This window comes from Nuphar pumila, chromosome 3, assembly GCF_984573655.1.
Source record: "Nuphar pumila chromosome 3, dmNupPumi1.hap1.1, whole genome shotgun sequence".
Classification (NCBI taxonomy): domain Eukaryota; kingdom Viridiplantae; phylum Streptophyta; class Magnoliopsida; order Nymphaeales; family Nymphaeaceae; genus Nuphar; species Nuphar pumila.
The window spans coordinates 8,718,165-8,731,436 of NC_143251.1; the positions used below are offsets into that span (position 1 = coordinate 8,718,165).

At 41.1% G+C, this 13,272-nt stretch overlaps 1 protein-coding gene across 1 annotated transcript; it reads left to right on the forward strand.

Annotated features, from left to right (window-relative positions):
• Positions 1–7,858: 7,858 nt before the first annotated feature.
• Positions 7,859–12,126, forward strand: LOC149841861 (putative transcription factor KAN4). Its single transcript, XM_090001197.1, has 6 exons — positions 7,859–8,375; positions 8,518–8,594; positions 8,998–9,034; positions 9,220–9,388; positions 10,380–10,482; positions 11,848–12,126. Exons 1-6 carry the CDS (start codon positions 7,988–7,990, stop codon positions 12,034–12,036), a joined length of 963 nt encoding a protein of 320 aa, XP_089857323.1. The 5' UTR covers positions 7,859–7,987; the 3' UTR covers positions 12,037–12,126.
• The last annotated feature ends 1,146 nt before the right edge of the window (positions 12,127–13,272 follow it).

Genomic DNA, 13,272 nt, shown 5'->3' on the forward strand with positions numbered 1-13,272 from the left:
GAACAATATTCTTAGATATCTTAAACATACTTTAGACTATGGAATTCACTATACCGAGTTTTCTGCTATTATTAAAGGGTATAATGATGTAAGTTGGAATACCGACTTTGAAGATTCCAAGTCTACGAGTGGTTGGGTTTTTACCCTTGGTGGAGGAGCAGTTGCATGGGGGTCTAAAAACAGACCTGTATAACTCATTCTACAATGAAATTTGAGTTTATTGCTTTGGCATCTGCTTGTAGAGAAGCTGAATGGCTTAAGAATATGCTAGTGGATATTCCACTAGGTGAGAAGTCTATACCTGCTATATCAATGTTTTGTGATAGCCAATCAGCTATATGCAAAGCAGGTAATATGAAATACAATGGAAAGTCTAGACATATTAGTCTAAGACACAGTTTTATAAGACAAATGATTGATGCCAATATTATATCATTGAAATATGTGAAGTCATGTCAAAATGTGGCAGACCCATTTACGAAAGGCCTTTCGAGAGATGTTATCAGTAAAACATCGAGGGGAATGAGAATTAAGCCAATTAAGTCATCATCTAAGGATACCCAACCTAGAGCGTTGAAGATCCTACATGCATAGGTTCAATGGAAAACGAATTGGTGAATGACAGATATTGAGCATATTTATGTAAGCCCATTACTGATGTGTGCTCATGAGCTATAACTAATGTGAGGGTTGAGCTAATAGCTCTTAATGAGTTTGTAGGCCTTAAGGCTAGAGTGTGTGTTACAGTACACCTAGACAAACTCACCTATATGAGTGTAGAAGTGTGAGCCGTTTCTTATGAGAATTGACAATTCTCTAGAGCATTCATGAATGTAGGGAAGCAGAAGGCTCTAAATGTGCCAACATGAAATCTACACAATTGAACTTTTGAAAACCTATGTATGATTGAAAAACTTCGTTAACAATATAAGGAGCTAAGTTCAAGGTAAGTTCACTTAGCACCTTAGTTAATTTAGGTTTTCTTTCAAAAAGTGGGGGTTCAAGTCTTGCAGAAACTCTCACTGAAGCATAAGTTTCTATGCAAGCCAAATATATTTTAAAACTAGTGGGGGATTGTTAGAAAAGTTTTAAAATTAAAATATTGGTGATTTTTTTAACTACCAAAAGTGCCTTCAAAAAGTTTAGTCCCATATCTAAGAGAGAAAAGTTTTTTAAGAGGTTTAAATAGAGTGTTTGTTATATATTCTTTACTTTGGTATGCCTTGAGTCTTTAGGTGGTTTGCGGACGTTGCTGCGCATCGTGCAGCAACGGATGCGTTGTTCGCGCGCATGTGCGTGTGTGTGTGCGCAAGAGCGCTTGAGGTGCAATGTGGCGTTTTGATGGCGCACTTTGCACTTCGCACGCTCGCAGCGGTGTGAGGTGCATATGAGACGCATATGTCCGCTTTGACTTTTCAGTTTTGAGATATCTGGCCATTTGAAAGGTTTTAATAGCATTTATATTGAGTTTATGACGCTTTGTGGCTGTTGGACGGTTTTGAAGGCCTTTGATTGATAGCCAAAGGTGGGTGACCGTTCAAGGACCTTTTCATCCTAATTTTTAACCGTCAGGATTATGGCCATTAATCTCATTTATCTCAAAATGTTTTGGCCTGACTAGTCTATAAATTTCTTCCTTTTCTGTCTTTTGGATCATCATATTTTCTGACTCTCCAGTTTTCTCCTTTCTTTCTTCCTGGTTTGGCTTGCAGAGTTCATGCGTGGGAGAGGTCATTTGTTCTTGCAAAGCAGTGACTCTCTTGAGGTTCAAGTCTAGTTGTATCCTGGTGACTCAGTCGTAACAAAACCCTTTTTCGCATCTTCGAAATTCTCGGAGTGGGGCGATTGAAGTTCTAAAGATAGCGATCTTAAGAACGTGCCTCTAAGCTTGAGATCTCTTTTCTGAAATCCATTTTATCACAAGGTTGGAATAACATGAATTGCCCACTAGTTTTGAACACTATCTTGATAATTTATAGTAACATAGAGTGATAAATAATAAGACCCGATTAAGACTCAGGTCCATAATCGAAGGTCTGATTAACACATGGATCCAGGTATAGTTTGTGAGATTTTATACAAGACTCAGGCCCAACTCGAGTTCCGATTAAGACCTACAAATTTTTAATGTAAAAAATGCTAAAAAGTCATTATTTTATAGAGTCTGGTTCATGTAATTTGTATTGGGTCTGGGTATAATTTTTTTTTATAGTGGACCCAATTAGACCTAGAATAGGACTCAATACCACACCCAAAAATCTGGCCCAAGTCTGATTCTACCTAGTCCAAACCAAACCCAACCCGATGACACCCTTAATCCTAAGTGCTTTTAGTATTTATAGGTTCCACTAGACATGGTGGGTAATGAATTAAGGCTCAGCACTTGGCTTGGTAAGTGATTTGAAGGTTGAATTTAATTAATTCTTATTTACACAGAGAAACCACCCTCAAGATCAGAGACCTAGCCGCGCTGGCTCTGAATCCCCAAAAGCGAATACTTTCTGTTTACTATTTTCATGTATTGAAGTTGACTCCAACACTAGGGGTGGCAAAACCTGACACTACCCGCCAACCCGCCTCTTAGGCGGGTTCGGGTTTGGAAAAAATGAACCCGTTTAATAAACGGGTCAGGTTCGTGTTAGGGGTATGCCAACCCGCCTGACCCGTTTAATAAACGGGTTAGGCGGGTGGGTCAACCCGCCAACCCGACCCACCAACCTGACCCGCGAACCTGAGAACCCGTTTACCTGACCCAACCCATTTATTAAATGGGTTGGTGGGTCGTGTCGGGTTACCCGTTTATTAAATGGGCCGGGTTCGTGTTTGCCACAGCCAGCCCGTTTAATAAATGGGTCGGGTTCGGGTTGAGGTATGCTGACCCGCCAACCCGTCGGGTCGACCCGCCAAACCACCAACCCAACACTATTGCCACCCCTATCCAACACGATGTTTTAGATCATTTTTACACCACCCTTGGCTTTGTGAATTATGTGTCCGTTGGGATGTTAATTGTATACCTTTAATGTGTTGGTGCACCTAATCACCCTCCATCATTGCTTGCACCCCACAGCTGACAGGCTGTATTTCAAAGATGGAAGGTGAGCAATCACATTGCTCCTGATCCTCCATGAATGTTTGAAGGCCCCACGCTTCGTGAGTTGGATTCTCCTTTAGATCAAATTACTTGTGACAAGTATGGAGCAGTAGCGTTGGGATGTTCATTGCATACTTTTAGTGTGCTTGCTGCACCCAATCACCCTCCGATCATTGCTTGCGCCCCCACAGCTGACAGGCTGTATTCCAAAGATGAAGAGTGTGCAATCGCATTGCACCTGATCCTCCTTGAATGTTTGAAGGCCCCCACACTTTGTGAGTTCGATTCCCCTTGAGATCAAACTTGTGACAAGTATAGAGCAGTACTGTGGAACCTGTTTGCTCTTGAGGTTTACCACTATAGGGTGAGGCCGATTTGGTATTGATCTTGGTTGGTTCCGGATCTGTGCCACACGGATGTGCAAACCGGAAATTTTTTATTGCAATTAGGTGAATTTGATAGAAAATGCTCACAACTCCATAGAATCAAGGATCACAGAGAGCATATTTTTTATGCTCAAACCTAGGCTTAGTGATCAATTTTCCTTGTCTTAACACTCATTAAATATGATTAAAATCATTCACGTCCTCTTAAGGTGCAAATCAAGTGTGGACCCCATGCCTTAATCTGACCCGCCAAATCTGTGAAACTCTAGCCCGATGGCCGAGGGACGGGCTAGAGAAAGGGCGGATCAGGTGTAATGTGATTGCACACTTTTAGTGTGCCGCTGCACCTGATCAGCCCCTCCATCATTTTTTTGGGCCCCACAACTTACAGGCCCTATCCCCAAGATGGAGGGTGATCAGGTGCAGCGGCACACTAAAAGTGTACAATCACATTGCACCGATGAGATGCTCGAATCTTGTAGCTGAGGAAATCAAGTGCACCCTTAGTTGACCAATGATTTACAATATAGTAAGCAAAAATTTACCACGTCGTTTTTTTTTTATGATGAGGAACCCTTGCCGAAGTGATGCTCGGATCAGCTGGGTATTTGCATTGAAGTACTATCTTGAAGAGTAAATGGTTCAAGATCCAAAAGTACTCAGCTCCTTAATTATCCCGGGTCGGTTTCTCTGTGTTAATAAATAAAAAAAACGGCTGATTCAGACACGATTCAGAAGATCAGCTCGAATATGCCAATATATATAAAAAAAAATCGATATTTTTTTGTTTTTTTTTTAAATAGATCGAAAACCCAATTTGATTCGACATGATTCCGACTGATTCAGGTTTTTGGACAATCAATTTGGTTAAAAAAAAAACCATTTTGACAACAATGATTTTATGAGTTTTTTTTTAATCTCATCATCATGTAGGCAACTGATAGATTTCACATGACCCTCTTATTATTTTTATCAAGATAGCTTATGAATGCCTAATTTCACTTCACCTTGGCCCTATGGTATCCCATTTCTTTTTTTTTCTCTTTCCCACTGGGCAACAACCAACATTAAAAACCCCAATGACTTTCATCCATTGGTAGGCCCCCCTCACTTCCAGCAGCAGACTGAAGTTTCAAAGGAGGGTCCCTCATTTCCTCTTTCCTCCTCCTCCATTTACTCATCACATTCCCTTGTCCACATCAAATTGCTCACATTCATAGAACCACAACTATTAGTCTATTATCAATACCCCATTCAACACCCTTCTTGTTCAAACTTCAATGCATGGAAAGATCCATTTTCTCCCCCACAGTAGCAAACATGAATTTGAAATGGGATGTTGACATCATAGGCTTGTAAGTATATGGTAACACTGCCTGTCTTAACCGTGGAGAGTGAAAGTAGTCAAAGTTGGACTGTAAGAGATTACCATTAAACACCAAGTTCAGAGGAGAGACTCCAAATGTTCCTAGTCCATGTGATTGCTTGGGAAATGGAAAGGTGACACTGCCACCCCAAACAGTAAAGGCTCCTGCCAAGTTGTTTCAAAAGACGAGAAAGGACTGAAAGTATACCTGCAGTAGGCACATTATGTATTAACCAAGGTATGATCAAAGGTACAAAAGGAGGTATTGGAAATGAAACCCAATTAATGGTGCCCACCTGGATAGTTTAAAAGCATGTTCCTTGGATTGTTAGTAATTTGAGTGACCCTTAAATTTAAGGGCTCCCCTTAAAAGATCACAATGAGGGTAGGGTGGGGTAGGGCATCCTTTGTGTTAAGGAAAAGTTTTATAACCTTGGAGAAACATAAACGTACTTCATTTACAGTTTATGGCATTGGTACGAGTGAGTGTATGACCTAAGCTCTGCTATTTATGGAGGTAAAAGCAATAGAGGTGTTGGGAAAAAGTCTACCTTGTTTGCCTTCAATAATGGGCTTAACTTGGACCCGTTTTGGTGAAATAATTATGCACCAACTTTCGTAATACGAGTAACACTTCGTTAAAGTTAGTATATGTCTGAAAATTTCTTCTTAACAAACAGTTGACACTTTAGGTTAATCTTCTATCTGCTTTCTTGAAATACGACATTTGATCCATACCCCTTACAGTGCAAGTGTCCAAGCGTTGAGTTCAACAAATTTGTCCACTCTCTTTGAGATGAAACCTGCCCGAGTGGAATCGGGAAGATTTTGTATCGATCCATTTCCTTCATTTCATGAATATTTTTCAAAAAGTACGTAACTGAATCTGATACAGGCCAGAATCGACCCAATTGGCGGATGTGACAAAAGGTCTGTGACCCGACCCTAACTCGTGCCGGATCGGATAAGAATCTGGTTTGGTATTAAAAGAAAGAGGTGCGATTAAGAATTCGGTTCTGATCGGTAAGGTGTATTTGTAAACAGAGCTGGATATGGTTTATAAAATTTCATGTCAGATCTGCATCTGACCTGAGTTCCAATTAGGATCTGCAATTTTCCAATGTGAAGAGTATAAAACCATTATTGTACCGGGTATGGACCGAGTCTGGTGTATGTAAACCTTATAGGACCCAGGTGTGATCTATGTCACGTGTGTACACAGCACAAGCGAGCGGCCTCGCACGAGGGAGGGAAGGGAAGGGATCAGAAAATTACAGAATTGTCCTTCCCTAGGGAATCTGGTTTCCGCATCAGGCGCTGACCTGCTCCCTCGATGGAAATTAACAAATCGAATCCTCAGATCCAATCCCTAAAACTTCAAATTAAGGGTAAGGACACAAGTGGGTCCCAGCCAAGCTGCAGGGCCTCGTGGAGCAAAGCACTGGCCCCACGTGTAAGCGAAGCAGGCCCTAGAGGAATATCTTATCTGCGAAAAAACGCTTCCCCAAGAACGTTCCTGCGAAAAGGTTTTCGCGTGAAAATTCTGCAAGGCGGGAGAAAATGTAGGCCCCACTTGGGGCCTTCCGTTTCTTTTTCCTGCAAGGACATTCGTTTCACCTACCGTAGGAAAACCGGAAACGATCCATTTATTGTACGAAAGCGGGTCGTTTTCCATTTTCCCGCACATCAAACGGGTCTCAATATTTTCGCCAGAGATTCTTAAAAAAAAAAAAAAAACATTTTAGCGAGAGAATTTTTCTTTCGTTCGGAAGTATCATATAAAGATTTTTTTTTTATTCCTTTTTCCACTTCCAAACATGGCCCAAGAATCGAACAGGGAAGAATGAGGATGAGAGAAAGAAAAACAAAAGAAAAGGAAAAGGGAAGAAAATACAAACGCTAGGGTATCTGGGCAGTGTGGACGAGCACTTGGCGTGCATGGTGGGACCCACGTTGAGAAGAGGGCCCCGCCTCGTCAGAGAAGCGTCCGGACGAATTAGTGGGTACCGATTGGTCCGGACCCACGGAGACGTGGATAACTGAACTCCCAGTCTACACAATTTTACGTGGACAGTTTTTCTTTTTTCCTCCCCATTTGATTACTTTAAAAAAGAAGTTGACGAAATTGTCCTTGAACTTTATACTAATGACTTCAAAGTATTTCGGTTTGGTTGGCAGTGCTACCGCATCCTTATCGTTGCCATCTTCGACGTCATGGCCATGGTTATCATCATCACATCAATGGCACTTGTTCAATCATGTCACCTCTCACAAGGACTTTGAGTGATCATTTCTTTTCATGTCCCATCGTTTTGCGTGAATGGCGAGCCATCATGTCATCCCTCACACCACACCATGGACTTTGTTGTGTCTGTCACGGCCCACTTTGCCTCACCCTTAAACCATGCAAAGACTTGGTCAGGCCTACGTAAGCACATTTTCCAAACAGTGGAGTCTGTCTGCAAACGCTGTGCCTGTGATGACATCGTGAGGCGTGAATTGGTGACTCAAAGAAACATGGGGTGGAGTAAATAGTTATGAAGAATGAGCACAATTCTAATTTCGTAAGTACGGTCAGACAAAACGGGCATGTGAAAAGGAAGACACTTCCCATGCTAGTTTTCCCAAAAAAAAAAATTCAGGGAATATTTCAAAACAGAAATTAGAAATCAAAGCAGCAGAAGGCTAAAAGTTAACAAATCTAAAATAATAAGACTCTTTTTGTGCACTAAGCACCTGATCACCCTCCATCTTGGGGACAGGCCCGTCAGTTGTGGGCCCAAGAATTGATGGACGGCAATCAGGTGCTTAATGCACAAATCCATGTGATTGCACCCGATCCGGACTCTTCTCAAACCGGAAGCATGGGTGAAGGTATAAGCTAAAAGTACGAAGGGCGACCCTTTTCTCTCTTCTCAATTGAATACACTGTGACATCTCTCTCTCTCTGGCCTGTAAGCAGACATTTATGAACTCCGCTTTATCATTGAGCAACTTTCCGTCTCTAGGGCCCCTATATACCCGATACCCTGAAAATCCAAGCGAATCATGTAACTCACCCATTGCCATCATGAACTAATCACCACCGCATCCCTATATTTCTCTCTCTCTCTCTCTCTCTCTCTCTTCCTTCTCGAGAGGATGAACAGTGTTGTCTTCCCCGACTTGTCCCTAGGGATAAGCCCACCGATAAGCTCAGACCAGAGTGCACCGCCTTCGGCCACTGATTCCGGCAGCAGTGGGAGCGAGACGAACCAGGAGCAGGCGTGCTATTCGCCCATGTTGGGGTTGGTGCACCCGAGCCAGGCCGGCTGGCACGAGCCCACACTGAGGCTGGGGTTCGTTCAGGGCTCGGACGATAGGGCGCCACTCGACCGGCACCACTTTCACACCTGCGGCCGAGATTTCAAGAGCAGCTCAGGGCTCCGATCGTGTGGCAAGAGGAGCGTGAGAGCGCCCAGGATGAGATGGACTACGAGCCTTCACTCACACTTCATCCGTGCTGTGGAGCTTCTGGGTGGCCATGAAAGTATGTCCCAATTCAAAGAAACCGAAGAAAAATATGAATGTTCTTTATTCAACTCTACCAGATTTTTTAATTAATTTTTAGTTAATATGTTGGTGATTATTATTATTAATAATCATTATTTGTTGAATGAAACAAATTTCAGGGGCTACACCAAAATCTGTGTTGGAGCTCATGAATATGAAGGATCTCACCTTGGCTCATGTGAAGAGTCACCTACAGGTATTGAGATTAGAGTTGCTTCTGGTTAGGCTGGCCCGACTCGGCCAGTTTTGTGGGGTCAAAACAATCTAATCATCCTGTTAAGCATCACGTCCCGGCTTAAAGAAATCATCCATTGACCTAATTAATCTCGAAGCTCAGAAGTGGGCTCGGCTTAGACCTAGCGGGAGTCAAGTGCATGCAAGCCATGCCGAGCACAGAGCTTGGGGGCTCATTGTGATAGATTAGTGCTGTATCCTAAGCTGAGTCAAGTCTTAGAAGGTTGGTTCGACCAATAAAGGCCATGACCATGGTTCCATATGTAGGGGAAATGTCACCATGAGCTCAGCTAGGTGCTAATCTTTGTTACATATAATTATTTTTCTATTGTTTTGTTCTTTATTGGTTGCGTTGTTACGTGTAGATGTACCGAACAGTGAAGAGTACTGGCAGAGGGGCAGGTATCCTCGATTCATTTCAGTATATTCTTGTGTAGGATTATGGTTTTCTCTCATATCAATCAACTGTTGCTGCCTGGAACACAGAGTGTACTGGTGATTTTAGATTTAGTGGATATATTTTTTCTTGATTGGTGTCTCATAAAGGAATGACAAATGTTGGTGTTTTTTATTGTTAAAAACCACAGGGAATGGACAGGCAGAGATGGAGTTCAATGGGAGGGCAGGAGGAGTGGCACTCTCAGATGTTGAGAGCCGGCCATCGTCTGAGACATTCCTATCAGCCTCCTTTGTGAACCAATCTGACCCTCATAACTCACTTCCACCACCACCACCACCACCACCCATCGATTCAAGGTGCCTCTCTCTCTCGGGAATGCACACACCGGCACACTTCTATATTGCTTTAGATTTAGTTATGCATGTTGAATGCTACCCAGATGATGTTAATGAACTTGAACCCATTTCACACACACACACACACACACACAAAGAGAGAGAGAGAGAGAGAGAGAGAGAGAGAGAGAGAGAGAGAGAGAGAGAGAGAGAGAGAGAGAGAGAGAGAGAGAGAGAGAGATTCAACATTACCACTCATGAAGATCAACAAAATGTTGAACCCATGAACTGAACAAGAGCAAAAGCCAAAACAAATAAAGAAAGCAGAAGAGAAAAAGAACATCAGACAGATAAAACGGGCTCACGCAGGAGAGAGAGAGAGAGAGAGAGAGAGAGAGAGAGAGAGAGAGAGAGAGAGAGAGAGAGAGAGAGATCCATAAAAAATCTATCAGTGGTGGCTTGCTGCATACATTTTTTCAATGCACGAAGGCATCTTTAAATGAATAGTGTGGTCTATGTAACTTCATCACCCAAGAGTTTTGATGCCTTCAACACATAGATCTCAATGTTATTAATAAGATTAGATCAGATATGAAAACAGGAAACAGAGCATATGCAAGTTTTGTGCGCAAGCATATATACCTCTAAAGGGTTTTATGTCACAAGGACACGGCTAAAAGGACACAGTACACGCTGTTTTTGGGTGATTTTCTATTAAAAATAGGATACAGAGGGACACGGCACGAGGGTATATTGGAGTATCCATGTGACGTGTTTTCAGTTAAAATAATGGTGTGTTCCATTTGAGGAAAAGAACGTGGATTGGGTGCTCATCCTCCAAGGTGTTCCACATACGTAATATTATCTGAATGTGCTTATTGTTTGGTTTTTTTGCCTTGACTGTTTCCTCTCCTCTCCTCTCTTTGTTCTTTTGTGACTTGTCACAGATGCCATAAATAAGTGCAAAAATTAAAGGGTTTCACTGATCAGTGTTAGTTGTGCATGCAATCAGAGGAGTTTGTTCATCAATGGAGGGCAATGCTTGGAGTCTAGTGGTGCCTGAAGATGCTCCAATACGTTCAAGTTTAGGAAGTTCCAAGAACCGATATTTCAAGGTAAAATATTGCACTAAGTTCTTGCTTTTCTTTTATTTTTCTGACATGTTGGTTTCGATAATCTTTTAGTTTGAAATTTTCCACCATGAATGCTTCCGTGCGATATTCACAACAAAATATTTTAATGAGCTATCCTGGTAACATGACTGCGGTTTTTCCGCTAGTTATCCCCAATTCTAGTGTATTCAATTCCTTTTGTTTTTGATAAGCTAGTAATTCTAAAACTTGACATTCAGGTTTATGAATATATATGATATAACCTAGCCTAATGAACCGAACTTGAGGTGTTCAAAATTGGCTCTTTTTTTGGGAAGAGTCGAGTTCAGCGAGCTCGAGCTAAACGAGCTGACTCATTTACAATATATATAGATTGAAGGAAAAGAAATATATATTAATCAGAAATTATAAGAAGACCAGGTGATGAGGAGTCACCCATGGTCACAATACCAAAGGTAGCAGAGGGAAAAAAAGAAAGAAACAAAAACAGCTTGAAGGTGGCCTAAAAACCTTCTAGCAGTGGTGCCAATACGCTGGACACCGATACATCGCAAATCTTGGCTAGGCCATTTCAGCAAGAAACACTCTCGCAGGTCCCGTTTAATTCTCAGATGCATGGTCTGAATTGCTCTCAAAGACCATTTAAACACCCTATTGTTTCTCTCCAACCACACAGATCTCCACATACACGAGCCAACACCTCCGTACAAATTTCCATTTTGGCCCATATATATATATATATATATATATATATATATATATATATATATTTATATATATATATACTGTTTCAAAGCTGAAACTAATAGAACTTCAGACCTGTTGACTGTTGAGCCAACCTCGAGTTTACAGGAAAAGTGCACTGTTTCAAAAGGAGAAGGAATGGGATTTGAACTCTTAACCTATTGCTTTCTAGCCAAACACTTCAATTATTTACTGTAGAGTGTTACATGATATAAAAAAAATGGAAAATATAACTATTATTACTTATCGAGCCAGTACAAGCCGAACACTTCTTGTTTTCGTTCAGCTTGCCGAGCCTACTTTATGAGTTTTAACAACCATGAGCCACGACAAGCTGCTCGTCTTGTTTCGCAGCCCCATTTATGATGGAGGAGCTAGTCCATTTCAATGTTTAAAGATTGGCGGCTTGGTTCAAATTCTTGGCTGCTTAACCATAGGCAAGGCAGGAACACTGATGGACTTATAAATTGCTATTTGTTGATAGTTTTGTATTGACTTCTCTTTAGCTCTATGATTTCAATTAGGAACTCAATCATGTTCTGGGTATAAAAACAAATTCTTAGTTCACATTCATCTGTGCTCATAGTTTTGAATTTTCCTCTCTCTCTCTCTCTCTTATAACAGTCAGACCATTGCGTGGAAGAGCTCCATGTTTCTCAAGGGGAGGAGACATGGAACATGAGCGTGTCTTCTCACATCGTTTCTTCTCAGTTGCTTTCCAAGCTGCCAAACTTAGAGTTCACTTTAGGAAGACAAAGCTGGCACACAGACTACTCTGAATCTCCAAGTGATCTCACTCTCTTAAGATGTTAATCTGCACACTCTTTCAATTTTCAATGTTTTTTTTTCTTTTCTTGTACAGTTTGAACAAGGGGAATATCTAAGATGAAGGTGATAATCAAGGATGATGATCAAAATGTGATTGACAAGATGGCTAATCAACAAGACTAAGAAGTCTCAGCATAGTAGTGTTGAGGTAATTAATTGCTAATTTACAACCCATTGCTATGAGTTTGACCTTCATAAAATCTCACAAGGACTTTCCATGGTGCAACAGTGGAAACTAATGAAAATAATTTTATTACCACCTCCCTGCCCCCTATCCTCCAGTCTGAAAGACTAGTGCTAGTAGGAAAAGAACTGCAACCTTTTAGCTAGCAAGGGCTCCATGCACATGGCTAGGTGGGTAGGTTTAAGACATTCAAGTTGAATGATCGAGAGTTCAATACTTGATGTGTGCATGCCGCAAGGCCGAAACAGCAGGTTTCTTGGTAGACCAAGGGTGTGGTCTCAGGGTTTGTTAGGCATAGCGACCATAGCTCAGCAGGCTTCTCAGTGCAGAAGGTCTCCCGATCCAATATGTGTTGGTTTCCACGTGGAACAAAATAAACCAAAAAAAGAAACAATCTGTTCCAATAATCCCCAAAGTCCCTATCTTCATACCTCTCCTTGAGGTTTCATTGATGCAAGTTGTTTTGAACAAATCAGACTCCATATAGATGTGATCTATGTAATTCATTAGTTAAGATCAACATTTAAATCACCAAAATTCAACTTGTGTGCAGGATTATTTGGTGAGTTAAAAATCAATAGTTGATGAAACACAAAATTTTGTGATTTAAAAAATCATATTTTTCATCAAAAAAAAAAACGATCCAAAGGTTGATTCTTATTAAATCGATCAATAAGGTCACATTTGATCAAAACAACATTAATCATAAGATTTAAGAGGGGTATGAAAACGGGGGTTGACATAAGGGATGAGTGGAACCAAACTGAAAAAAGAACAATAAGCTCTTAAATCAAAACATGTATGGCTATTGTGAAAAAGGAATCTTGTTATCACTTAACCTTAAAAAAACACAACTGATTAGCGAGATATGAAAAGGACAAACAGGTGCGCGCAATAAATGGATCAGAATAAAAAATAGAGGACCAGCAACATTTCATTTCATTCAGTTTCTTTATATTTTTGTATATTTCATCATTTGCTATGGTGCCTGGTTCGAAGGAATTGCTATCAACTTGAGCAAAAACTACACTACAAAA

Coding starts and splice junctions, on each gene's coding strand:
- LOC149841861 (XM_090001197.1), top strand. CDS start 7,988: ATGAACAGTGTTGTCTTCCCCGACTTGTCCCTAGGGATAAGCCCACCG. Junction 9,035..9,219: donor GAGTACTGGCAGAGGGGCAG/GTATCCTCGATT, acceptor TAAAAACCACAG/GGAATGGACAGGCAGAGATG. Junction 9,389..10,379: donor CCACCACCCATCGATTCAAG/GTGCCTCTCTCT, acceptor GCATGCAATCAG/AGGAGTTTGTTCATCAATGG.